At 49.8% G+C, this 27,516-nt stretch overlaps 2 protein-coding genes across 3 annotated transcripts; one reads left to right on the plus strand and one right to left on the minus strand.

Moving 5' to 3' along the window:
• The first annotated feature begins 3,264 nt into the window (after positions 1–3,264).
• Positions 3,265–17,252, plus strand: CCDC63 (coiled-coil domain containing 63). Its single transcript, XM_005298749.4, has 11 exons — positions 3,265–3,416; positions 4,194–4,360; positions 5,068–5,257; positions 6,767–6,886; positions 7,542–7,723; positions 8,540–8,721; positions 10,077–10,297; positions 13,637–13,711; positions 14,927–15,119; positions 15,742–15,939; positions 17,036–17,252. The coding sequence occupies exons 1-11, from the start codon at positions 3,402–3,404 to the stop codon at positions 17,149–17,151; spliced, it is 1,659 nt and encodes a 552-aa protein (XP_005298806.2). The 5' UTR covers positions 3,265–3,401; the 3' UTR covers positions 17,152–17,252.
• A 1,851-nt stretch (positions 17,253–19,103) lies between these two features.
• On the minus strand, positions 19,104–26,128 carry MYL2 (myosin light chain 2). Of its 2 annotated transcripts, XM_005298606.4 has the most exons (7): positions 26,050–26,128; positions 24,784–24,873; positions 23,288–23,363; positions 22,313–22,417; positions 20,916–20,991; positions 20,764–20,812; positions 19,104–19,315 (listed from the first exon to the last, which is right to left on the minus strand). In XM_005298606.4, exons 1-7 carry the CDS (start codon positions 26,050–26,052, stop codon positions 19,217–19,219), a joined length of 498 nt encoding a protein of 165 aa, XP_005298663.1. In that variant the 5' UTR covers positions 26,053–26,128; the 3' UTR covers positions 19,104–19,216. The 2 variants fall into 2 exon arrangements, with proteins under 2 accessions (XP_005298663.1, XP_065424813.1); XM_065568741.1 differs by lacking the exons at positions 24,784–24,873; positions 26,050–26,128 and adding an exon at positions 24,556–24,694.
• Positions 26,129–27,516: the final 1,388 nt, after the last annotated feature.

The raw sequence follows: 27,516 nt of genomic DNA on the forward strand, positions 1-27,516 counted from the left end.
TCGCCTTAGGGTACATCTTCACTACCTGCCGTATCGGCGGGTAGCAATAAATGTATCCAGGATCGATATATCACGTCTCGTTAAGGCACGATATATCGATCCCCGAACGCGCTCACCGTCGACTCCGGAACTCCACCAGAGCGAGTGGCGGTAGCGCAGTCGACGGGGGAGCCGCAGCCATTGATCCCACGCCGTGTGGACCCCAGGTAATTCGATCTAAGATACTTCGACTTCAGCTATGCTATTCATGTAGCTGAAGTTGCGTATCTTAGATCGATCCCCCCCCCCCCCCCCCAGTGTAGACCAGCCCTAAGACACACGAGGACAAAACCCCACTCGTGTGTCAAAGCCCTTCTCAATCACCAAACGTGCAGTTCCAATAATATGCCTAGGCCAGTGGGTCTCAAACTTTTGTACTGGTGACCCCTTTCACATAGCCAAGCCTCTGAGTGTGACCCCCCCTAAATTAAAAACACTTTTTTAATATATTTAACACCATTATAAAGCTGGAGGCAAAGCAGGGCTGGGTTGGAGGCTGACAGTTCGCGACCCCCATGTAATAACCTCGTGACCCCCTGAGGGGTCCCGACCCCCTGGCCTAGGCGGTTAAAAGTGGAGAGGAGATGGGCCCCGGGAATGCCGGGCTAGCAGCGAACTGCTCTGCGTCGAGGGGCGATGCAGCAGCTCAGGAGTGACCCGTGGGGCGCCAGGAAATCTTGGCCTCCCATCCGGCCCTTTGCTGCGAGCTGTGCCCTGGAGAGAAGGGGTCAGCTCCGCACAGGCCGGAGGGCACGTAGGGGAAGGGGGGAAAGCAGACATAGGAGGAGGGGAACGAAAGAATAAAAGGGGGGCGGGGGGAGAGCGAGGCTGGAGCCTGCAGACGCTGGAGCATGTCCCCGCCAGTCCACGCCCCTCCCCCGGGGTGCGACTGCCCGGGGCAGCCAATGGCAGGCGGCCGCCTCACAAAGGGGCCCCGTTTGTGCAGGGAACCCCCGGGCCCGGCGTGTTCTACAGGCTGCGGAGCGCAGGAGAGCAGCGCCCCGGCCGGGCTCCCACAGCCCGCACTCCGCGTAGGCGCCCTGTGCCCGGCGGGGGCGTGGGGACAGCGGGGCGGGGGTCCCGCCCTCGCGGCTGGCTGCCAGCTGGGGCCGCCCCTGCAGGGCCGGGGAGACGCACGGGGTGGTGGGATGGGGCTGGGCCTGGGGCCTTTTTCTTCCCCTCCCCCAGCAAATCGGCGGGCCCCGGCGCAGAAAGCAGGAGCTGATGTTCCCCTTTGGAATACACCCGGTGGCTCTAAACGTCATCTATTAAAAACAGCTTTCCTGGGGCAGGAAACCTTTGCACCCCTTACAGAGGCTGGACAACCCGCTGCCTCCTCCCAGTGGAACCCGCTCTGCAGCCCTGTGGTTGTATAAAGATGGTACCCGATGAGAAAAGTGTTCGGATCTGGTCCAAAGCCCAAGGAAGTCAGTAGAAAGTCTCCCATTGACTCCTGTGGGCTTTGGGCCTGGCCCTTCATTTGAGAGTTGATTGATAAACCAAGCTTTCAGGGGTAGTTTTTTAGGCCATTTCTGCAAGGATTGGCCCTGATTGTTAGGAGATTTGTGACAAGTTTCCTCTACTAGTAGGGTGCGAGGGTGTCAGTGGGTGTGTGCGTGTGCTCGTTGTGCGTGTATCCCAAAGACAAGACGTGTGTAAATACTGAAATGACTTTAATCCACAACTGGTCAAAGAGTTCTACCTTCCTTGAGGTTTTTACCAAGTTATTGGACAAATAGTTTCTCATGACTTCAATTTTCTTTAGCAAGTGCACTCTTTTTTAACCAATAAAGTTACGAGTTAAGTGTAAAGGCTTGTCTACACCTGGAGTTATTCAGGAATAGCTATTTGCTCATAACCTTCCCCAGATTACACCTACCTTAATCTGAATTAACTCTCAAATATAGACAAGTTTTAACTGTTACTGGGTATCTGTAAAAGATCTGAGCATAGTTAGAGTTACCACAATATACTTACAGTCCTTGCCCAGAGCAAACAGTAGTGGACAGAAAGGGTGTGTTGGATACTGACCCGTTGCTGTGTGGGGATCTCTCGTAAGCACTGATTTGTTTGCCAGGGCCAGGTTTTCAGGTGCTCAGCACCCACAAATGGCGACAGATTTCTACAGCAGCTCAGCTCCCGTTTAGGCACCCTGATCCAGGCCAGATTTTCAAAGGCACTCAGCATCCAATGTGTTGAGCTCTTTGAAAAATCTGGTCCTAATTGCAAGCCTGTGGGCTTCTATAGCAGTATAATTTCGCAGGCCAGAAGAAGGGGCAGACAGCGCTGTCCCACTCAGCGTGAGCCCTAGTAAGCCGGTGGCATCCCTGACCTGAACTTGCCGGGGAAGTGTTCCTTATACGCCATCTCTTATCCAGAGGGCCACTTGCAACCCTGTTGTGTGGAGTGGGGGGCAGATTCATGGCCCTACCTCATCCCTGTCCCCTTCGGGTGACCCTGGAGGAGTAGGGAGGGAGCAGAGTCGGGCCCTGATGCAGATGCCGCAAGGGAAGGGAGAGAAGGCCCCTTGTACCTCGGCTCCTTTACACCCCTGCCGAAAGGTCTGGCTCAATCTGGCGTTCAGTCCTGGCACAGTGCAAACTCTCATTGCAGCCAGTGGGAGAATCCTAGAATATCAGGGTTGGAAGGGACCTCAGGAGGTCATCTAGTCCAACTCCCTGCTCAAAGCAGGACCAATCCCCAGACAGATTTTTGCCCCAGATCCCTAAATGGCCCTGGGTTTAGCAGGCCAATGCTCAAACCACTGAGCTATCTCATACTGATGACTAATGACTGTCCGGGCTGTATTTGAAGAGGGGTTGGAAATCCTGGGGCTAACTTCTGCCCTGATGTCCACCGTCACTTCTCCTGCTGAAGCCAGTAGGAGTTCTGTGCCCGTAGCCGAGGGCAGAATCTGATTCCCCAATCTTCTTTTAACCCCTTCGTCCCCATGCCTGCTGTATGGTTCATGCAGCTGCTCTGCAAACATGAGCTCTTTCTATGATTTCTATGGAAACTCAGATACTGAATGGGTTGGAATAGGCTTGAACCATCTGTTCTTCCCCTAATTATAAACTGGATAGGAGGAACATGTTTCACAGTGACATCACTACAAATGTTCTTCTCTTATTCAGCATGCAGCCATCTGTGATTATTTGCTCATGTGCCAAAGATAATAAAGGGGGTTTGGGGCTGGGGCGGGGAGACAGACTGAATCCTGAATCAGTGCTGGGAATCTGCTGACATAGCCGGTTAGTTCTCTATTTTTTCTTTAAGAACAGAGCTTCTCTGGAGGAGGGTTCGCTACGTTTACCTTATCGCAGTATCTGCCCAGAACTGAAGGCTGACGTCAACAGGAAACAATGAAGGGTTCGCAGGTAAAAAATCCCCAAAGCCAACATCAGAGACTGTAGGGAAGGTTATGAGCAAAACTGCACAAACTGTCTCCCACGGCTGTCAAGAAGATCGTGGGTGAGACTCTGGCCTCATTGAAGTCAGTGGCAGAACTCCCAGGGGCCAGGATTTCAACTCGTATGAATAAATGCTGGCTTTAGAGGGGAAGGATTGTCTAGTGATTGGAGCAGTGGCCTGGGAGCCAGGCACTGCTATGGCCTGATCCTTTGTCATCGAGTTGTTGTAGTGGCTTTGTGGAACCGGGGGAAGAAGGTGCTGTGAGTCCTTGCCCCGCATCTTTGTGCTCCTGTCCTGGGGGCCTGAGATTTGGACTTCCAGGTGCAAAGCAGTGTTAGTGCCTGCTGTGGTGTTCGGCAGCCCATGGGGGTATCACAGCCATGACCACACCCTACTCCTGTACACAAAAACTTCTCAAGTCAGGCATGCGGACAATGCTGCACCCTTTACAAGAGTGTAGCAATTGCTGCTCCTGCTTGTGCTTCCCTAGAGACCCTGCAGACTTTTTGCCTACCTCTGTCAGCTGCAGGACATCCCCTAATGCTGTTGTGGCTTTTAAAGCCACAACAGAGCCTTCTCTGTCCCTCAGTTTCCCCTCTGTAACACAGGGATAGGACTACTTCCCTAGCTCTCAGCACGGCTATGAGGCTGAACTAGTTAATGTTAGTTAATAATAGAAGGTGTTACTGTATATAGGCACTAAGTGTTAGTAAGATTTTGACAAAACTGTACCATTTCCCCAGCGGTGGAAAGAGTCCCAGTCCAGGAGTGACCCTTCGGAATTCACCAAGAAGGAGAAGGAGAAGATGGCTGAGACGGAGCTCCGGAAGCTGCAGCAGCAGTTTCGGATCATGGTAGAGAGACGGAAGTCTTTTGGTGTCAAGGCTCAACAGCAAATGTACCATCAGGAGTAAGGGCAGCTTCATTTTGCTAGTCTGCGACTGAATAAGAAAAGACACCTTCAAATTTGGGCTGCACATGTCCTCTGGGGGCCTGATTCTGCTCTTACTTATGCCAGGAGCAGTTACATTAAAATCACTCTGAACCAGATCTCGGCTAGTGTAAAACAGTGTAGCTGCATCGACTGCAACAGAACTATGCCAGTGTGCACCAGCTGGGAATACGACCCTCTGTGTTTTGCATACTACATGATACTGAAGGTCCGAAAAGCACACATTTATGGGCTTTGGGCCCAATCCTCCAGGCCAGGTTTGTCCACTGGGAATATTGGATGCACAAGAAATACAGGCTTGGGTTCTTTATGTGATACTATTCTCTTGATAACCTTTTGAATTTCCTGCTTTCACAGCATTAATCTATTTGCTTAGAATAATTAGAGACCCTTTATTTAGGTCCTGATCCTTCCTTATGCAGAACTCCCTTTGAAATCAGTGGGAGTTTTAAATGCAAGAGGACAGCTGGATTAGGCTATAAAGTGTATACATTTTTGGAAAAACTCTTAATTTTTTTGGTTTGGGGAATGTCTTTTAGGTCTTTTAAAATAATTTGTCTAAACTAATTTCTCCCTCGCTAGAAGCTGAAATTGCCAGGGTAAAATAGTTAATGTTTGCATGGTGCTTTGAAGATGCTAAGTGCCAAATATTATTTTTTCTACAGAAAAGAAATATATTCACTGAAGCAGGAACACGAAGAGATTGCATTACTCTTGAGCCTCACAAAGTCACAGAGGAATATGATGTTAGATGACAGAAATTGTATGGAGCTTAAATTTCTTTTACAGACCAAAGAGGAATATGATTCTCTGATTAGAGCAACAAAAGCCCTGATAGCTGAACTTGACGATAAGGTAGAGTATCTGAACAGTTCAATGGATAAACATGATATACATTAGCAAAGCCACAAAACAAGCGACGCCCTCCTATCTGTCACAACTGGGATGATAGCTCTTTCTTCGCTTTGCAGCTGTACGGCTTCAGGTGTCTTCACATTTCATAGCTTGTCAAAAGAGCAATTCACTGATTGCTACCAAGGTTCCCGGCAATGCATCCATTACACACCTGAGTAAGTCTTACCTGAGTAGTACCAATGAAGTAAGTGGGACTTCTTGCATAAGTAAGGACTACTCAGGTAAGTGTCTTGGGATCAGACCCTAAATTGGCTATATGTTTTCAGGTTTCTGCTCTAACTGATAACGTAACTCAAAGGATTGTGACCTAATAAGTTTGATCACCACAATGGCAATATCATGGCATGAAATAGCCAAAGGGAATAAAGCTCTGAATCAAATAATTAAAATCTTAGGGGGAAAAAACCTTGCCTGTCTGCAGTTTGTTTGCGGGGGAATCTTGTGTTTGAAGCATTTGTATATAAATTGTGTCAGCTCAGGCCTTGGAATATAATGTCACCTCTTGAGCAAAAGATCACATGATTTGAAGACATTATGGACCACCTAATCTGTTCCTATTACAGTCAGTGGAAGTTCGCCTTGTGACTTTGGGTTTGACTCTGGTCCCTGTGTTCCTATACACCACTATGGTTTGAGGGGGTGATCTGGATGGGGAAAAGTGAGTGTGGGATTTGCTGGGGAATATTCCCTACCCCACGCTTGCTGTCATTGTTTTTCTTGGAAAAGAGGCAAAAACAGTGTTTTTTGTTACATTCATTTATGTGCCCTGAGACTTGACATTTAAGTAAAACAACCAAATACGTACAATAAAAATATCCTCAGCTCTTATAGGCTCAGCAGAGTTGGGTCTGGCCAGTATTTTTAGAGGAGACCCAGGAACACCCAAATGCTGCAGAAGTGATCTGGGAGATTCAGTAGGTGGCACCTTCCCTTGTGAGTCAATATGGAATCATTGACCATCGTGCTGGTAGGGGTCAGTTTCAGGGGGTCTTCCAACCGTTTCATTCTTCTGACCACTTTGTGTTGGGAGTTTCTTCCAACTCCCCATTTTTCCAAACATTTCATTATATGCACCTTCAGGAAGAGCTCCACAGACCGTAGGTGGCCCGTGGACCATGGCACAAGAGGTACCATGATAAAATATTCTACATTTTCTATTTTACTCTGTTGCATAGTGTTGCTGCGCCTGTTGTGCCCTAAACAGCTGCTGTTTCACCCCAGAGTAGCCGTATTTCAGTGGTGACATAAAAATAAAGTGACTCCTGTTTGTAGTTTGTACTTCAGTGTCTGTAAAGAGGGATCGTTTGGGATAAAAGCTGCTCTATAAATTTAAGATCATGACTGACATGGGTTACTGTAGTTCAGGTCAACACATGGGTACTTACATTGGCTAAACATACTGACAAAAATCCAGAATGTAAAAATAGATTTTTTTTTTTTTTTTTTTAGGTAGTGGAGATGGAAAAAAAGATCAAAACCCAAAAATTGGTTGTAGCAAAGGTGAGACAAGTGAATGATAGCAAATGGCTGCAAAAGCAGATTCAGATGCTGGAGAATCGCCTAAACCATGTGAGCAATTGCTTTCCCATGCTGTTGATACATTTTGCACTGCAGCTCCTCGACTAGCTGGCTACCTGTATGTGGAGTGTTTGCAAGATGTTTTTCTATTATGAAGATAATTTAAAAATTCAAGCACTGCTGGTTCACCCAAGCAACGCAAAGGAATTTTCCTGTCTTCATTGACCCGCTCACTCTTGCTGTATATTGCACATCCTCGGCTCTTTCAGGCTTGTCCATCCAAGAGCAATGTTTGCAATTTCCCAGGAGCTGTAAGGGCTACGCCTACTTTGCAGCAAAATGAAGCCGATTGCAGCCAATCATCTTTGATACAGGGCAGGGGGACTTCAATAGCAACAGATCCCAGCTCCATCGTGATCCAAGTGGCCTCTTCATAGGTTCAGTGGGCTGTGCTGCTGTATTAAAGACAAGGGTAGCCAGAGGGCCCACTTAAGACTTCCTTGGGCTGTGTTTGTCCTAGCCCTGCTGGAATTGGTTAGTTGGGGATTGGTCCTGCTTTGAGCAGGGGGTTGGACTAGATGACCTCCTGAGGTCCCTTCCAACCCTGATATTCTATGATTCTATGTTGTTTGACCCATAATAGCTGGGCTCCTCTTTCCTGTTCTGCCTCCCTTACAGACTTTTCATTTGCAACCTGTCTTCCCAGGTCACTGTCCATTTCGACACCATCCTGACCACGAATGCCACACTCAGAGAAGAGATTGAAAACCTGCGATGTCAGAAAGCTATTTTTGACAACTTGTATTCAAAACTTCATAAAACACTAGATCAGCGGAAGAAAACAATGGACACTGCAATTGAGCAGTCCGGCCAAGCATACGAACAGCGGTAAATGGGAGAGGAAAAGGCACAGGCCACGCTAGCTCTTGGCAGTACATTTGGTATTGCTCTCCAGGGCACAAATGCCCATTTTATTCATTAATAAATATCCACCTAGGATCAGAGTTTAAGAAGTGCCCACCGATTCTGGGTGCCCAACGTTAAATCCTCGGGACTTGATTTTCAGAAGGGCTGATCTCTGGCAGCTCCCATTGACTTCCACTGGAGCTGTGGGTGCTCAGCACCTGTGAAAATCAGGCCCTAGATGTCCAAAGCTGGGCACCACAAGCAAAGTTAAAATCCACTGTGAAAATGTGGGCCTAGATGAGTTTTCTAGTGCCCAGGAAAGATGCCTGATTGATGGGCCTAGAATCTGAGCTCCTCTACTCATCCATAGGACAGGCAGAGTGGGGTGGTCTTCACCCAACTGCCCACTACCAGTGCACCTCAACCGGGATCGTGTAGGGATGGCCCAGTCAAACACTTGGCCTCTTAGCTAAGACTCGGGGGGTCTATTGCAGTGGTGGTTTATGGGGTAGTGAACTTCTGTCCTATGGAAACTGAACCACACCAAGTCATTTCCCATGCACCACCGAACAGCAGCTAAGCTGGCACAACACTTGGTGACTACTAACCTGGGCCGTAGTCTAGCCAATGTCCTTACGGGGAAAGACTCTATATCCCATTCTCCTGAGTTGTGCTGTTGAGCTGTCCATGCTGCTAGCTAATGGTTGAACCCGTGTCTGGAACGAGACGTGTGGATTGTCACACAGTGAAGACTAACTAGTTAACGGGGCGCGTTGTGTGATTTCTGGCTGGGTCTAGGGTGGAGGCCTTGGCACGGATTTCCGCCATGAAGGAAAGGCGCTGCAAAGACATCGCACAGTATAATGTGGAATTCAGGGAACTGGAACGTGTCTTTGACCACGAGACCAAGCTGAAAGCCTTTATGCTCATCAAATTAGTGGATCGCTCAGACTTTGAGGAACAGGCCAAAAGGGAAGAAGGTACCATATGGGATAACAACCCCTTCACCCCCTGTCCCCCATATAGAAGAAGCTGGTGTGTGACTCAGCATAAAACCTCATGGTCAGAGTCAGCTGGGTCTTGTCCTTTGAGAAAAATGTTCATAACAAGACAGAACACTCTCAGATTGGGGTCCATCCTTGTCTTGCCCTTCCCAGAGAGGTTCTCACCCCTGTGTCTCTCACTCCGATAACCCCAGCACTGTGAGGGGATGGGTACGCTGAGCTGGGGTTAACCCCCTGCTCATGGGGGACCAGGGAATGCCCCTACCCTCTCCCACAGAATGGGTGGCATTATCCATAAAAGTAATGATGATGTGAAAGGCCATTTGGGCGTCTGTGGACAGAGGATTAAATCCTGCTAGTGCTGAAGTCATTGGCAAAAATCCCATTGGCTTTAGGGGAACTAGGATATGGTCCACACTATGGAGACACCATGGTCTGGTTCTCCACTCACTCCAGGATAACTTCATTGACTTCCACGGTGTTACTCCTGATTTAAACCAGGCAACCATCAGTGAGCGTGTAACTGGGCAGCCGGTGTCAGGGGTCTCTTCCAGGCCTACATTTCTGTGATTCTATGGGACCTTGCGACAGTAGGAGGGAGAGAGGCGCTGGAGAGAGGTGTTGGTGGGGGAGGGGAAACAGGCTCTAGTTTCAGTGTACACTAGAGGGGGCTAATCATTTATTGTTTCGCCTCAGCTGTGAGGTGGCACCGATGGGACTGAGGGCAGAGGTCATTTCTCCTGCCATCCTCAGGGAGAAATTCCCATCTTCCACTGGTACTGTTACCTTGCAGGTGCTTATGGGCCATGTGCGCCCCCCTGGGTTTTCTTATTCTATGTCTACACAGCAGCTGGGAGGTGTAATCCCAGGTCAGGTAGATGTACGTGCTCTAGATCTGCTCAAGACATAGCAGTGTGGCCAGGGCAGCCTGGCTAGTGGCTTGGGCTAGCCACCCTAGGTACGTAGCCAGGGTGTCGGGCAGGAGTTCACCCGAGGCGCCCAACCACACTGCTATCTTTAAGTGCTATCACAACTCTCAGCTGCTGTGTAGATGTACCCATAGTCTCTATAAATCAGCTCCCTTGGTCTCTCTGGCATGTCCCGTTCTCCAGCCCTGCTCTCGGTTTTGTTGGCCTTCTTGAGTTTGCATTCCACGTCCGTCCGTCCCCCCACCTCTCCCTCCCCGCCCCCCCGGTGAGCATGAATTTAATCCCCAGTGTTTTCAGGTGAATTCTTTTGAGTTTGCCCAGCGATGGGCATGGCCGAAATGACAAGAAACGGAGGTAGTTTGCTGCCCCAGCAGTTTGCGCGTTGCTGTTGGTCTCTTCCAGCCCTCAAGGCAAGCAAGCGGGCCAGAAAGAGCAAAGGCGAAAGTTTTGAGAGCTATGAGGTGGCTTACATGCGCCTGCTGAAGTTGAGCGAGGACGGGGACATTGGCCAACTGGTGGCCGATTTCATCGAGAAAGAGGAGAAGAACTTTGCGTATTTCAGCTACGTCACCGAGCTGAACAACGAAATGGAAAGGCTGCAGAAGAACACACAGAACATTCAGGTTAGTCCCGGCTGCTTTTCTACACCCTTCACGCTGCCGTTTTGCTTTTAGACGGAGGTTTCTTCTTTCCGCTCTTGCAGCTGTTGCCGCCCACGCTAGGGCCTCAGCTGCCGATCCCACCGCAGGCGTGTGACTTTTAGAACATAAATGGGACATCCAAAAAAAGAACTCTAGTCTAGGAGACGGAATCATCGTCTCATTGCTGCCATCTTGTACCCAGAGGAGGTACTGCAAAGAAGTGATGCTCAGTAGCTGTGCAGAGCTGGGGGTGTTTGCTGCATGAGATGCTGACCAAACCCGATCCGATGTTATTTTTAGTGACCGTCACTGGAAATGTGCACAGAAATGTGACAGCAAATGGTGCAAAAAATTCTACTGGGTGGGATCAAGCCTGGAAGCTCTTCCTAGGGCTTTGCCCGGCCGAGACTCCCATTGAGTGTTGCAAGAGAGGTGCGTGCTGGAGGACTTCAGGATTTGGCCCCTGGTTTGAGGTTTTGGTGGTAGAAAGCAGCATTTTTACCTCTGTCAGTAGAAAGCTATTTCTGCCCTGCCCGGGAACCTGGCTCCCCTCCTGCCATAACATTTTCATCAAATCCAAACTCGAACTGAATAGGCACCACACTCCAGTTCCTAGTGACCGGATCCCCAGATCTAACTTTGCCCACTGTCTAAGTTCTGGCTTGTTTGACGGGTAAATGGAGTGTTCCGCGGCCTCCTTGCAGCCATGGGATGATGCTCTAATTCATATGCTTTACCTGCTGTCCATTACTGCTGCGGACTGCAGCCTCCATGCAATCTGGTTAAATCAAAGCAGGATCAGGTGGAATGGATTCTATGGGACACTCTCAATCTACCAAGGACAAGGAGCTGGGGAGGGACCCATCAAATGGACAGGTTAGACGTGGGGGGAGCGTGGAAGCATGAAGCCTTTCAGAGAAGGTTTTACTTTGCTACAGAGGATTGTTTTCAGGAGAAAATGGGGCCCCATACTGCACATAGCTGGCCGGGGGTCTCCCAGAGACTCAAGACAGACCTTAACACTCAGCTGTTGAGGTTTTCCCCAGGGGCTATGGTGTCTCCTGTTAGTAGAGATGCATGGCTGTGAATAGCTGGCCAAATGCTCCCCAGTTCAGCCACACTGACTTCTGTGCCACTGAGAGGAACGTGGCCCAGCATATCCAGCAGTTCTACCTGCTGGACCTCTACAATATGGTGAGAAAAGCAGTGGGACTCTATTACTCTCTGGCCTGTGTTTGAGCAGAATGGGCCTGGAATTATTTTTCCACCAGGCTCTGCTGCTGAGATCTTTAGGGGAAGGGTGCTGGTGGTTCCATCTTCTGCACAGCCAAAGAGAGTGGGACTGTAGGGAGAGGCTGCTGATGGCCTGTGTTTGGACACAGCAGAATTCCTCCCCGTGGCAAAGCAGCCGATCTCTTCTGCTCCCTTTCTCTACAAAAGCTGGGCTTTAAAATGTATCTTCTGTGAGGATTTAGTGCTTGGGAAAGCTTTTAGGTTGACAGCAAAGAAGAGGTGTGTTCCCCCGCTGAACAGGGTACAGCATAGGCGGTACCAGCTGCTCTACCAGTATGCCTTATCCCAGATCGGGAGGGACCACTCTTACAGGGGAGAAGGACGTTCTGTCCTCATGGCCCAATTAGTCTTTCACTGCTCTATGGAAACTTCCACACGGGGGTCAGTCCAGCAGAGAATTTGGTGATATGGACAGTTGTTCCCCCAGGGGTTTGGGCTGATATCCCAAGACATCCATCAGCTGGTAACACCTTTCAGTTACTGCTGACCTGGATGTGAATCAGTGACCTAGAGACTGAAGTCTCTGTGTTACCTGTCAGTAAGAGTTAATTGTCCCCTGGGATGAAGGAATTAGTTCCAAGGTGTTACCTCCCAATACTGCCTCTTGTTTGTGTGGCACTAAAGAAGAAAACACTTTATCAGCCCTGATACTTATGCCTGGGAGCTGGGAGATAAGGGAAGCCTAGTGGTGGGAAAGGAATATCTTGGCTACTAACCAAAAATGTTTCCTTTCTTGACTTCTAACTAGGAAGCAGTTATATCCTAGTGACTGTGATCTGACTGTTTGGAAACGTGTCCTAAGCAGTGGCTAATTCATGCAACCAATGCAAGAACCAATGTATTAATTGTGGGTGAAAATAGAACATTAGGGACTCACACTCTGCTTAGCTCCTTCAACTTTACGATGCATCACCTGTGCCTTGGAGCTCTGCTTTGTGCTTTCCAGGTGCGGAACACCTCCGTCAGGCATTGGCTGGTTGTTCTAGTCACCCGGCAGACTGGCAGTTGAAAGCAATTAACACAAATCCAATAGGCTGACTTTGTAACGCCCGTTTCACTCTTGGAGTTGAACAGCACAATGAGCTGTGATCTCTTGTGATTTTATTCTCCAGTTTAAAATGTTCAGCTGGTTCCAGCTGGTCACTACATTTTGGAGCAGAGCCATGGGGGTACTGGTCTTACTGGATCCTAGGACTACTGGTCCTCCAGTTGAATCCAACAGACACGAATATAGACAGGTTGAAGCATTCAAGGGAGTGCACTGGCATTTCCACGAGGGGTATAGCACTGGGGTGGCAGCATTTTTTTATTATATATTATTTGTATAACTGTAGTGCCTAGAAGGTGTGTCAGGTGCTGTACAAACATGCCATTGTGCTAGGGGCTGTACAAACACGGAACAAAAAGATGGTTGTGCCCCAAAGTGTTTCCAGTCACTTGGATCCTAAGGTGATAGATACCTTACAGAGAATGATTGATTATCGATCCCCTGAGCTTCAGGCCCTCCACCAAAGACAAGATTTTCAGCTGGGGTAAATCAGCAGTGCCCCACTGATTTACACCAGCTGATGAGGAACTGGCCCACATTTTTCAAGCTGCAATGACATGAGCTCAGAATAATGGTATTTGCTGCGATTAGTAGAACTTTTCTCCCATTTGCTCTTCCAACACCCAGGGAGGGGATACTGCTAGGACTTGCTGCTGCTTTCAGAAAATCCTGCTTGATTTTGGAAGGGACTATTTTAACAGAAGGTGGAAGAAGACAAGGAGCCGTACTCTGGTCTGTCTTGTTCCCACGCAAGCCCATTGGCAGTCAGGGTAAATGAGAGCAGGAAGCTTATGCTCAAATAAATAAGTCTCTAAGGTGCCACAAGTACTCCTGTTCTCCTTGCAGGAAGCAGACCCTGTGTGGAATCAGCCCCACTGAGGGTATAACACAGACACTGCATACAAAGTCCCCGGATATGGTTTGCTCAGCAGTGTGGGGCAGCCCTAATCATTAGTCGTATGTGCTTATATTTTATGTAGAATGAAATTCTTCACTTAAAATCCCAACAGAAGTTTGCTGATGACAAAAGCAACACCAGCCTGAAGGAGATGGAGGTAAGGAGCTGTCCGGGGAGAGCCTCACTAGCCCGTGACTTACCCCCTGGCTATACGGTATGTACTGTATGGGCTCGATTCTGGGCCCTTGGATGCCGTCTGCATGGCCTGGCCAGGCCCTGGGATTTCTCTGCATGGGCATTGGCAGAAGGAGCTATTCCAGTGCCAGCGCTGCAGCCTCTGAGACCGAATGCTACCCTCCTATAGAGGAGAATGGCCATTGCCCTCCATTGGTCCTGCTCTGCCCCTTTGCCTCCAGGCCACCCCTGAAAACCTCTGCCCAGCGGGGTGCAGAGCTCTGTAGTGTGCAGGGGTGCAGACCCACTGTTCAGGGTCCTCCAATCCAGCCCCTGCCCCTTCCAGCACCCTTAGTTCTAGACCCTCCCTTCCCTCCCCTCCTGTCAGCTCTGATACCAGTGTGTGCCGAGGGGGCAGTGATTGGCTGATCCGAGCAGAGGACCCTGCTTTGGCTTTTGCCAGCCCTTTCTCTCAGCCCCTGTCTGAAACCCCTCCGGCTCAGGATGCTGGAGCGGGCTCTGCGAGTGCAGGCCTGACCTTGTGACTGGGAACTGCACACCAACCCTGACCGCCCTCCAAGTCAGATGGGCTCAGGGTGTAGCCCTGTCAGTCACCCCAGGCCCAGTCTATGCAATTCATGGAGCCCTTGGCTCATTCTTCCTCACAAGTGGCCCTTCCTAGCCACCTGGGGCCTCCCAACTTATTGAGATTACTTGGGGGAAGTGGGGCGTTGTTAGCCTGTCTCCTAAGTGCTGAGTATCTCCTGCTTCATGATCTTTCAGGGGACACTTGGTGGTGATGTCCTGCATACTTAGTCCTGCCGGAGTGCAGGGGACTGGGCTAGAAGACCTCTCAAGTTCCCTTCCAGTCCTATGATTCTGTCATCCTCAAGGGGCTCCCAGGAGGGGGCTACTCCCCCCAGACACATGGCATCAGTAGAATTACAGCAGGGATGAGATCAGTCCAAAACCTTTCCACACTGCTTTGTGCTCAGTGTCTTTCACACTCACCTTCTGTGTGGAGATGCTCCTCGAATCCTCCAACCCTAAACTGAAATTGGGTCTGAGCTGCAAACAGAGTTTGGGGTATTTGGATGGGGCACAGTTTGGGGGGGTTCGCTTTGGGCCCAGCTCTTGTACATGGTACAAGCCCTGTAGCCTAGATAACTCTTGGGATGGCTTTGCTTTGTGCTGATAGGAGAAGCTGAAGAAAACCACCGAAGAGGCCAACCTGTATGAGTACACCTGTAAAGAGAGCAGCAAGGTCCTGGACCAGCTCAAATCCGCTGTGGACTTTCTGTTTAAACAAATACACTGCGAGGACACCAAGATAATGGAGCAGCTTGGTGAGAGTGGGGAGATCACGGATCTGAACCTGATGCAGTATTTTGGTGAGTTGTGAGTTATTTTTCCTTTGCCCGAATTTTACTAAAGGTCCAAAAAAACCCAAACTATTTCAGAGAAACTCACTGAGAGAGAAGTGAGACACTCACACATTTATGGTGGGAGTGAACGTGAGTCTAATAGCTAGAACAAGGGGCTCTTGGACTTCTGAGTTCTCTTCTTGGCTCTAGAGGGGAATGTGGGGTCTCGGGGCTTGAGCAGGGTTTGGGGATCAGGACTGCTGAGTTTTATTCTTGACTCTGGGGGGGAATGTGATGTCAGGTCTATTTTGTATAGCACTTGAGTGGTTGGAGTGGGTCTGGGGAGCTTGGATTCTGTTCTTCGCTCTGGGAAGAAGTGTTGCCGAATAGTTAGAGCAGAGGCCTGGGGACCAGGACTCCTGAGTTCTATTCTTGTCTCTAGGGGGGGACCTTAGGGTCTAGTCTGTTTTGTATAGGGCCCCACAAACCCAAGGCCTCACCTAGCCAGTCATAACCCATATCACACAAGAGCTTGAAATAGAAGCCAGGTTCCTGCCTCCCCGTCGGGCTTTTGCCAGAAGTGGTCTCGGAATGGACGGTATCTATGCCTGGATCTGGGGGTCCATCGGTTTCAACTTGTCCCCCACAGGTATCATAGAAAAGAAAACCAATGATCTCCTGCTCATTGAATCCTTCCTGCGCTATAAGGAGGTCGAGGGAGAGCAGGATTCGCTCCCTTTATTGAATCCATTTTTGGGTGGCACAGGACTCCTTAAAAGTACAGATGCAGCAAAATTACCCCCATCTTCCCCTACCATAGAGCACATGGCAGAGAACTTAGAGGACTGTAAGTACTCACACCTTCTCTCTCAGCCTCACTTGCATCCAAATGCTACCTATCACACGCAGGAACAGAACCATAGAGGCCTGGCTGGGGCGGAAGCAGGGAGACTGCAAAAGGAACAAAATGGGGAATGTAAATCAAATGGCAGGATCACAGCAGTCAGAGGTGGAAAAGGCTCCCAGGATTATAACCGTCTCCCCCCACCCACTTGCCAATACGTTCCCATCTTGGCTTGTGCTCCATCCAGCCTGGCTTGATATGGCTCTAGTGATGGGGCTTTCACGACTTCCCTTGGGAGCCTGTTCTGAAAGATCTAACTGGGCCTGGTTCCCAACTACGCCAAGGCCCTTTTACATTGCCCTGGCATAAAGAAGCCTTAAAGCAGGTGGAAAGGATGCTACGATAATATTCCCTGTGGAGGGGGCTGCCCGGTGGGCATAAGAGCTCTGCGCCAGCCCTGCTCCCAGCTTCTGTGATGGGATGGCTGGAGTGCACTGCACTATGGCTGTTCTCTGCTTCCCAGGGCTCATAGTGGCCAGGGGAAGTGAAGCATAAGAGCAGCCCTGGGGCTGCTCTAAATTAAACCAGGGACAAAACGGGATCCTTTATAGCCCCAAAATATAGGGAAGCAAAGGCGGCTAAAAGTCACCTCCACCCCTGCCTCTAGCGCAGGAATGGAGTCACAGAATTAGGCTCTATAGTTTCTAAGATGGGGCCAAATGCTGGGAGTTCCCTAGGGCCTGCAGTTCCTGCTGGAGTCAATGGGAGATGTATGTGCTCAGTGCCTACCCAAGATTTGGTTCACTGCTTTATTAGAGTGGGCAAATTTCTGACAGTCTGGGACTTAGAAATGTCATACTCAGATGGCTGTGGGAATGAAATGCCATAGCAGAGCCGGGGCCATATTTAACACTAATGCGAGTGGGTGAAACTCCGTGGGCCCCTGGATTTGCATATTATTAATGAGATGGTATTAGCAGCCTTCTGATACAGTTATCAGACAGTGCGGGTTTGCAGCAAGCGCAGTGACAAGTTAGGACTTTAACTGAAGCTCTGGACAGATTTTTCACCCTAATAATCCTAATTTCTTTTGAAACAGTTGATTGGCCTTTGGACCAGGGCAGTTTGCGCAACCTGATTATTGAGAACTTCGAGAAGGAAAAGTCCAGTGTGATCTCGCTGGACAAAGAGAAGAAGAGAGGGATAATTTTATAGACCAGGGAAAGCAAATACACTGGGTATAAATAATAGGTTCTTAATTCACTTGAAATCAAAATCCGATTCTGTGCTTAATTTAAACAAAGCTAACTTTAAGTCTCTGGAATGCTAGTACTGTCTTGTATTTACAATAGCCTTTGCCATCCGGCAGGATCCCAAACTTAAAACAAAGCTGTACAAATTATAGGCAGGCATCACATATAATGAAATGCAACCATTTCTGGGGTGGGAAGGAGGGCAGCAGCCATCTAACAATAGTTCACCACAGTTTGACTGCTGCACTGGGACTAACGTCCTCTGTGTTGCAAAATGCTGGTGCTCTAAGTGCATGGGCATTTAATGGCCACAGGTTGGCATGACCTCACGTCTCCATCTCCTCTGCCTGTGCAAATTGCCATGGGCTCTTCATATCTGCACAGAGCAGGCAGGCCCTGTTTAAAGTCCCCACAGAATAAACCAAGGGATGGAGGCCTGAATTGATGCTGCACTTCCAAGTGTTTCAGACCTGAGATGATTCTTCTGTTGGACCGTGACTGCCTCTCACCTCTTAGTACGTGGGGCTGGCTCCTCGCTGTAGAGCGCCATTGAATTCAGTAGAGCTGATTTACCCCAGCTGAGGATCTAGTCCATGATTTTTAACATCTCTGTGGGGTTTTTTTTTCAATTAACAAATATTCTGTCGGTAGACAAGCACTGGCGAGAATCCCAGACAACTAGACATAAGGGGGGAAACTAGAAAGCAGGAGAGGCACTGTTTGAGTGGGACTCTGGACAGCTGGGCTCTAATCCTAGCTCTGCCACTGGCCTCTTGAGTGACCTTAGGCAACTCACATCCAGGGCTCTGTGCCTCAGTTTCCCCATCTGTAAAATGGGGATAAGGATACTGACCTTTGTAAAGTGCTTTGAGATCTACTCATGAAAAGCTCTGTATAAGAGCTATGTGGTGTTGTTATCACTATAGAAAAGCTCAAAAGTGGAAGCAACCAGTCTGACTGTTAGCTACTGCCTGATCTTCCAGTCTGAAACAGACATTGATACCCTTAGATGCTTTTGAAGATCTCACTGACAGTTCCTGTTCCAAGGACAGAGGAGACTCTGACAAGATGCCTGGGAGATCCAGAGAGGTGGCGGTAGCTTGGAAAGATTTCTCACTTCGGGTGGTGATGGTTTTGTAGCCACATGGGACAGCAGTGTTGTGCGCTTTGCCGAAGTGGGTTTTTTTCCAGAGGGGTGTGAATGAAGGGAGCCTGCTCCAGTGGGTTTGCGAGGATAAAATCGCTGCATGTCTTTGTGCTCTCAAGGCAGACAGCCGTAGTCATGTTGCTGTTGGAAAAGGGGGCACGGTAGCCCTGCATTGCCATCAAAAGCACAATTGAGCCTTAGTTATTTTGTCTTTTAAGCACCCCATACCTTGCATGATCGCCATCACAGAGAGAGAAAGAGAAGCTTTAGTGGTCTGCGCATGCTGGCCAGTAAGAGAAGTTTACTAATGCCAGCGATGTACCGTGCACCATTGGATTAGCGGCAGTTTGACAGCGAGTCACACAGTATGAGCCCATTTCCTCCCTGCTGGGCTTCTGCTGTTTGATGTTTGCAAAGTGAGAACGGTATCATTGGAGGGCAGCACCATGTGCCATGGTAGCCCGAGCTGCACAACCCACCTTGGACAAGCCTTCGCCACCTTCCCTGTAACCGAGTCTAATCGTCAGAAATTCAGTCGCAGGAATTTTTCGGTGGTGACCTTGACTAGATCTGGCTCACTGAGTCTTGTGTGACTCAGCCCACAGCTGGAGAGATCTCTCTCTCTAACACACACACACACACACACACACACACACACACACACACACACACACACACACACACCTTGGAGCTCTGCAGGGTTGTGTTTGCCCCAGACAGAGCATTTAGTTTACAGACCCTTATCGCTATTGACGTAGGCAGCTGGATTTCCTCCTGCAAAATGTATAATTTAATGTGGACACAATTCAGGTATGCATTTCCCCAGTTACAAGGTATCATCCCCATGACTGTGCCTGAGGAATTGGCGCAACCCCGGTTCTTAATCCTTCTCTTCTCCATGTGTGATGATGTGGACGAGGTTTTTGTAGTCTAAATTTCCAGTGATGTCTGGGGGGAAAGCTGCAAACATCTGGTCGATCTGCAATGTAAACGGGCCCAGAAGGGAAAGGGTTAAAGAGACTAGTTGGGTATTCAGGTCAGCAGATCTGAAGGAGGGGGCTGGGAGCTGTTTGAAATCATTGGAAGTTCTGCCATTGGCTTCAATGGAAGCAGGATGGGACTTGGAGACTGTCGTTGCGGCTGCCTGCCCTTATTTCGCTAGCTTGTTAACCGAGCAATGGAAATATGGGCGGTAAAGGAAAGTCTCTAACGCTTCCCTAACTGTAAGGCCCCTGATCTACATTAATCCTGTGCCCTGACCCCCAGCTCCACTGAAGGCGCTTGCCAGTCCACTCCTATCCCGCGGTGCGCGGTGCCGTGTGAAGCACTGATGGGATTCCATCGCTCCGTGGTTGGGTCCACGCCCAGCCCTGGGTGCTGCTTGACACCCCCTGCACAATTCAGAGATGGCTTGGTCCCAGCCATCACAGAGATGGTGACATGTGGATCTGGGCCGGGTTTGAATTCTCACTTTTTGGGGGTGTTTGTATCCGGGGGGGAGGCGGGAGGTGTTGGGTTTGACTGATTATGGAAAGGGGCCTGCTGTGAAATTTAGCTCCCAGACTCCCCCAAAGCCCAGCGCTCTTGGACCCCAGGATATAGGGTGGGACAGGCTGTGGGAGATGGACTCTGTTGCAATAGACTGATTTGCTTCGTTGAATTGTTGTTACTTTGTGCAATGGCCTGATGTGATGGACCCCCAGCACCCTGGAGCCCTATGTCATGGCTCTGACCTTGGCTCGGTGCCCCCAGCCCCCAAGTAACACGAGGGCTGGACAATCAAAGGACTGTCTGTGGGCAGCGTGGGAGCGGCCAGGGACATGGCAAGCCCTGGAGTAGGGGAGCTGGGGGGGCTGCCCAAGAGGGCTGCGGTGAACAATGAGAGGACCCTAAGGAGAGGTAAGAAATGGGCTGTAGAGGACTTTTTGGTGAGCTCTGGAGAGAATTTGTATGGGAAGTGGTAGGAAGTGTGGGCAGTGGGAATTGTGCCGCAGGATGATCTTGGGGTTGCAGCAGGGTCCAGAGCTGGGTCCCAGCGTAGAGGCCGGGCATCGGCTTCCCTATCGTCCCCATGAGGTGGTGAGAATCCCCTATGGGAGACACTGAGGCACTGTTTAGTCTAGAGCGGGGGAAGGACTGTTTCATTTGAACTCTTGTGATTGCCCCATAAGGGAGGGCTCTTGCTTCGTCCCTCTGCCCAAAGCACTAGATCACCCCGCCACAAAAGGGAGACTGCAGACCAATGCGGATAATGAGTCACAACAAGGAAACTGAGGCACGGACCAGTGCTCTACACTGGAAAGGTAAGCCGACCTGTTACAGCCTGCGTCTGCTGTCCACGCATGCGCAGTAAACAGATCAGTGCTAGGCATTGCTGGATGGTGCACCCTGTATAAGGATGGAGGTGAAAAGGAGCCCTATGCATACCTCTTCCTGGGAGAACCTCTCTCCCTGCGTCATCAGCATTTCTTTAATGCTGCAAATAAAAGAGCATGTTGTCAGAATGAGGGAGGGACGCTGAGGAAACCAGAACAGCTCCCCCCGCCCCATGCACACCCCAATCGCTGCTCTGCACTTACTAGTCAGATTTCAGGCCTTTGCCCTCGGGGTCAAACACCTTGAATGCGTTCAGGATCGTCTCCTCTGGATCGGCACCTGCAACGGGGAGCACACGCAACCGCTGCTGGCACGGAGCAGGGATTGTCCCTGCCGCGGGCAGCGCTGGAGAGTAGCATTCCCTTCAGGGATGGGGATGGCAGAGCCTGTGACATCCCCCGGGAAACAGAGGCTGTGTGGTGGAGAGAGCTGTCCTGCCACCACCATGCAGAGCAACGGCTGACATATCTCTACCCACCCCCTGCTGTCTGGGCCACCATGGCATAGAGAGGAACAGATGCACATTCATGTTGCCCCTCCCCGCCCCCAATATGTAGCTAATCTACCCAGTGTATTTATAGCATGCCAGTCTCAGAGGAGCCAGGGGCTCTGTGGCCTTAAGGAATTCAGCACCAACGTCACATAGCTCGGGTTGCACAATGGGTGAGGGGATATGGCCGCTGGGCGGGATGGACTCAGAGTCACAGAAAAGCTGCTGCTCTAGGCAACATCGTCTCCTGAAAACCTGTCAGGGCTTAGGCAGCAAATAGCCACATTAGTTCACATCAGCACGTCTGGAGGCTGTGGCACCGAACCCGTCTGAGTGGCATGGGCAGCTGTTAGACAGCGTGTCTCGTCTGGAGGCCCCAGCGTGCGTCCCAAAGATGTAAGCATTGCTATCTCCATTTGACAGGTGGGGAAACTGAGGCACAGAGCAGTGGCGACTCGCTCAAGGTCACCCAACAGGCTAGGGGCAGACCTGGGAATAGCGTAGTGTAGAGGAGGCTGAAAACCAATAGGAGCAATTGCTGTATATATTAGACCTAGATGCACAGTTGCTGGGGATATCCCGTGTAGGAGCCTTTGACTGGCAACACCCCATTGCCCTGTCTTTGCCATTTTCTGCCCCACCATGCTGAGGGAAGGATGCAGGAGAAACCCCAGGGAATGGCATTGGGAAGTTTTCACCTTCTGTACTTTTCTGAGGGGAAAAGGATGATTTGACTCCTAGGTCCTGAGCCAAAGCCCCCTTAAATGCATGCAAAGGCGCCCGTTGAGTGCAGGATCAGGTCCTCGGGGAGAAACTGCAAATCAAGTTGCTTAATGCTTTAATATACATTGCCCTTTCCTAGCATCTTCACTTTGAGGATCTCAACACGCTAAGTCTTAGCACCCGTTGGGAGGTAGGGCAGGGTCATTCTCCCTGGTTTACAGATGGGCCACTGCGGCACAGAAAGGTTAAGTGACTTGCCCACGTCACACAGGGAGTCTGTGCCACAGCCAGGTATACAGCCCAGATCTCTTCCTCTCCCCCCCCTCAAGTGCTGTAACAGCCACCGGACCATCCTTCCACTCATTTTGTCCCCCTTCCTCATCTCACCCTTGAGCTTCTCTCCAAACATGCTCAGGAATACGGTAAAGTTAATTGCTCCCGGAGCCTCCTTTATCATTTCATCGAGTTCTTCGTTTTTTACATTCAAACGACCTAGACAAGAAACCAAAAGACAAATCACCTGGGACATGGATTAAACTTTATGCAGATCTCAAGGTACATGAGCCCCTTTTATACACAAACGAGCCTATGGATGAGTTAAAAGACATAGAAAAGGTGCATTTTTTACCATGGGAATAGTCTCCCCAGGGCAGTGGTAGAAGCTCCATCCTTGGAGAGAAAGAGAACCAGACCAGACAAAGCACTAGAAAATGTATCATAGGGAAGAATCCTGCACTGACTGAGGTATTTCCAACTCTGATTTCTATGAGTCTAGGGAACGCACAGAACTGCACCATGGTACTTGTTGAATTAGTTCCCACCTACATTTTGTCAGTAAAACGAACAGAACCAGACGTCTGCATATTGTCATCCATAGAGCTACAAAAACAGGGCCTGATCCTCTTTGGATTACAATGCCGTCACACCTGATATGCATCCTTCTAATGAGGTGATAACCAGGCCTTATGTTTCTCCAAGGATGTACATAATTCCCATAAATCACGTAATCCAGCAAGACTACCCACAGAGTAAGGTATTACTCAGCAGGAATAAGGCTGGCGGAATTGGGCCCTAATTAATTTAATAACCATTTTCTCTAGCCAGGGCCTAAATTATTTAACAACGTCATCCTAAAAAATGATCCACACTGATCAAAAATGTGCTGAAGGTAAAACATTCTCCTCTTTGTAACAGAAATGATTTTGGGTCCAGTGGTTTTGAGCAGAGGAAATGGAAGATCCAATTAACCAGGGATTGAATGAAATGGAAAGCAGAGTCGTTGATTTCTCATCTAATAATTAGTCTAACACGATCAAAGCCTTTTCTGGGGGGAAGGAGGGACGTTCTAAGGTGCAGGCTTACCCACTGCAGCAAACGTATCTCTCAGATCTGCCTTGTCAATAAAGCCGTCCCGGTTCTGATCCATGATGGTGAATGCCTGGAAAGGGGAGAAAGGGGAATGTCAGCTTGCCGAACAATAACCCACAGCTCCCCCAGAGTGTAATATCGCTCCCTCTGTTTAGCCATGTACATTTCAGCCTGGCTAGGAACTGTCAAGAGACATAAGCCATGGCTTTAACTGTGGTTGTTCACAGCTGTACTTCCACCTGCCTCTCGCAGTGATTTATGCCAGTGGGAGCGGAGGCGAGGGCTTCCAGCAGCGTTCAGGATCAGGATCAGGCCCAATGAGCCCCTCTTGTTCAGCAACGTTTGTTAGGCGCCCAGTGGTGCAGGGCTGGAGGCTGCTCTCCGATCCCTTTTGGGAGTGGCTGCGTGACGTGGGCTGAGGCATTACTCAGCTGCCCCAAACTGTCCCCCTTCCAGAGCAGGTGTCTCCACCCAACCTCCTCACCCGATGTGATCAATTGCTAATGTCTTGGGAGCCCAGCTGACAATTGTGCTCATGCGAATGACATTAGAAGATGCACTGAGAATGCTAGCAGGGGATGGGCCTCGCTGATTGATGGACCTTGCAGCTAATCAGCTAGAAGAGAGCAGATATCCCTGTCCAAAAGCTCAGCCCGGGAGCAGGACCATGGGGCTGGAGATTATCCCTAAGGTATCACTAGAGGTGGGAAAATTCCTTCTGTAGGAGTCAGGTGGGGGGTGAGAGATATTCTCTCCCACATGGTGGCTATTCTCTAATGGAAGCCTCCCCAGTAGGCCTGGAGCTGTCTAACCGCGCTGCCTGCAGCCAAGGGTTAGAGTAACAATGACAGTGTTTGCAAGCCCAGTGAGTGAGTGTGTGTATGGGGGGGAAGGAATCAGCCAGGAGACGGCGTTGTGGAGCACAGGGGTTGGGGAGTTCACTTGCATGAGGTCATCTGCCCCAACTGGCTCCCACGGGCCCCAGCATGCAGGAGGCCACTGCCTTGTCCTCGGTTATCGTACTCGGAAGAACATGGATACACTCGGCTAGAGAAGGCCCCACATTATCACCACGTCCAAAGACTCTCAGTGGGTAACTTTTAAGACCTGAAAACGTGTAACCATGTGAAGCCCGTGAAAGGGTTAACCAGTTCTCGGTAAGAATGCCCTGCCTCATGGTCACAGCTCAGCCAATGAGAATTTGCTTGGATTATACAGGGCTGCTGTCTTGTGTGCCATTGGCCGAGGGTCTTGTCACTCACTCTTCTGCTGGGGGTGCAGTGTCGTGAAGTTGGGAGAAGACTCCATATTTGATTATGTAGTTGAATTAAGTTTTTTCCCCCCAGTAAAGCAGTTGTCTTTTAAATGAGCTTCTTGTTCCAAATCCAACATCACCGAACCTAAAAGCATTTAGGAAAAGTTTGACGATATCACCCCATTGGTGGTTCTTGGCTTTACCCTTCATGGTCATTGCAACAAAGGCCACTTACCTCTTTGAATTCCTGGATCTGTGTTTGTTCGAACATAGAGAAGACATTGGAATTAGCTCCCTCTGATCTCTTCTTAGCTTTCTTGGGTGCCTTGGGGAATTCAAGCATGCTATCATTAACTCACTGTATTTTTCAATGTGGAATAAATTTAAACTACCCTGAATTTATTCCTAAATCTTTATGAATAGCTAGGGGCTGCTGCCTGCTGGTGCACTTTAGTTCTTGAAATGATCCGCTGTTTCTCAGCTCAGAAGAAGTGTGGGGTAAAGCACATACTGTTCTTTAGTGATGGGAGTTATTATTTCTTCTCACAAGGAAGGGTAGAGCTCAGTTTCTTGGGCTCCTCATGCATTTCACCAAATTGATTAGTGGGGAAGCGATGTGAAAAATGACTAGCCACACTACCGTGTGATGTCTGCCACGGTTCAAATGACATTTGGCTGAGAAGTAAAACCAAAGAAATCTCCCCTTGTAACAACAGACATTCAGGACCCCTGGGAGTGGAAAAGAAAGTTAAGCACATCTCGGAGATTTCATGCAATGGCTGTAGCTATTATGAGCTTTATCACGGTTTTGCATTTTTTTTAAAGAATGATGTTACTGCAATGGCGTCACATTCAAACGCTGTCAAATCTGCCCTTTCCTACATCAAAGAAGATGAAACCCAGAATTTCGTTGATTCAGATTCTTGTGGTTTAAACAGGACATGTTTTGACACACGTGTTAAAGTTTCTACCTTCTTGAGAACTTCTGATCCTTTCTACCTTAGCGGCACACGTGATCTGCTATGAGCTTTTCCTTTTAAATAAAAATCACAGATTTGTAAGCGACCCCATGGAGAGGGTCCATGTCTGGTATTCCTAGGGACTACAAATCACAAATAATAAGAATAACAAGATTTAAATAGAGGGATAGAGATGTACTTCCTAGAAGGTGCATGGATGAGGGGAAAGACTTCCAATTTGACCTTAAAAGGTGCTCAGTACCATTTTGCAAGCTCTGTTTAGTTCTTGATTTGAAGACAGGGCAGCAGTTAACCTAGAAGAAAAAACCCTCCGCTTTGCTGCTGCTATTTGTATGCCACCAGTGAATTAAACACCCCTAGGCTGCTTACCTTGTTCCCGGAGCTATAAGGCATGTGTGTGCCATTAGGGCACTAAAGTATCTCTCTCTCACTGATTGCTAGAGATGCGCCTAGTAAAGAATCCTACCGCTGACAAGCTTGTCTCACTGTCATTCCCGCAGCTGCCCACTCGCGTTACTCACCATCACCGGAGTTGCTTTGCACGGTCCCTGATGTTCCTGCAAGAGGAATTCAAAAGACAATCCCCCAGGCCGCTCTGCGCTGAAACAATAAATACAGCCCAGTGCAGTTTAAAAATAAACGCATGCCCACTTTTGGCTGTAATAGGTAAGTTAGCTGCCACCTCCGCCGCCCCCAGCCCTGTTGTCTCTCTGTCTTTGTCTCGCTCTCATCTTGAATAACAGCTTGTTGTCACTGTGTGACATGTGAGACACAGAGGTTTTCAAGGTTAGAGAAATGCTAGCAGGCTGTGGGACTGCCACTTTGAAGATGTTGACACGAGTCGTGCGGCGCAGCTTGTGCCGAATGAGTGACACCTGCGTTTGTCAATGGATTGCTGGGGCCGAGATAAGCACGCTAGAAGCGATATATCCCGGTAGTGAGGGATGTCTGTCTATACAGATGTACAGCGCCAGCTCTTGGAGCTGCGCTGATTTACTGCAGCTGACGATCTGGCCTGCAGATCAAGAAGGTTCTGTGCAGTGAATGTCAGCTCTGAACCAGGATTTGAACTTCATCCCCCTCCCCCCACTCCAGGAGTATTCAGATGGAGGGTTTGGTTTTGCCTCATGATAGAGCTAGGGGTGACCTCTGTGCACAGGGAGATACATCAATCTACTCACCCAGATCTGCCTCTGAGCACCTTCCACCCTGGGAGATCCCAGAGTGCTTCACCCACCACACAAAGGCAGCCCCCTCTGAGATGGAATGTGGCAGCTGTCACAACACAGCAATCACCCAACCCTATTCACGTCAGCCCAAAGGCCCCTACGGCCCAGGTGGTGTGAGCTGCCACCGTGCCAGGGCTGAGGTAGCCCTTTGCATGGCACCAGCAGGGCGGGATGGGCCAGAACCCTTTGTTTGGGGTAGAGGGTAGGTGCTTTTTCAACTGGACCCTTGTTGAGGGGCTGAGGAGCTCCTGCCCCACCCATCTGCCTGGTGGTGATGAGGGACCCCAGTCTCCAGCTGCTGCTGTCTCCTGTTTCCCTGATGGAAGGGGGCCTGCTCCCTCCCACTTCCCCTCCAGTTGCCTCCAGGGATCACTGTCCGGATAGGCCCCATCTCATGGTCCTATTTCGGAGCTGCTGAGGTCAATGCTTGGCTGTCAGTGAGGGTGGAGCCTGGCCCAGGCAGTGCAGCCGGGATTATGTTGCTAGCTGGGCTGCAGAACCATGAACAGACACAGCTGCAGTGAAGGGACATAACAAAGCAGCCCCGCATCCAAAGAGACGCTGGGCCAGATTCAGCCCTGCACAGGTGCCTGGCATAAGACCCTGAGGAGGCGGCTCGTGCCTCCCCCATCCTGGGGCTGCTGGGGGTTGGCCCGGCCCCACACAGGTTAGCGAGCCCTCCCTCCCCGCCCATACCCTCTTACTGATCCTTATTGATGGGCACCCACCTGCTACCCAGTTATGCCGCACGCCTATTAT

The sequence above is a fragment of the Chrysemys picta genome, chromosome 15 (genome assembly GCF_011386835.1).
Source record: "Chrysemys picta bellii isolate R12L10 chromosome 15, ASM1138683v2, whole genome shotgun sequence".
NCBI lineage: Eukaryota > Metazoa > Chordata > Testudines > Emydidae > Chrysemys > Chrysemys picta.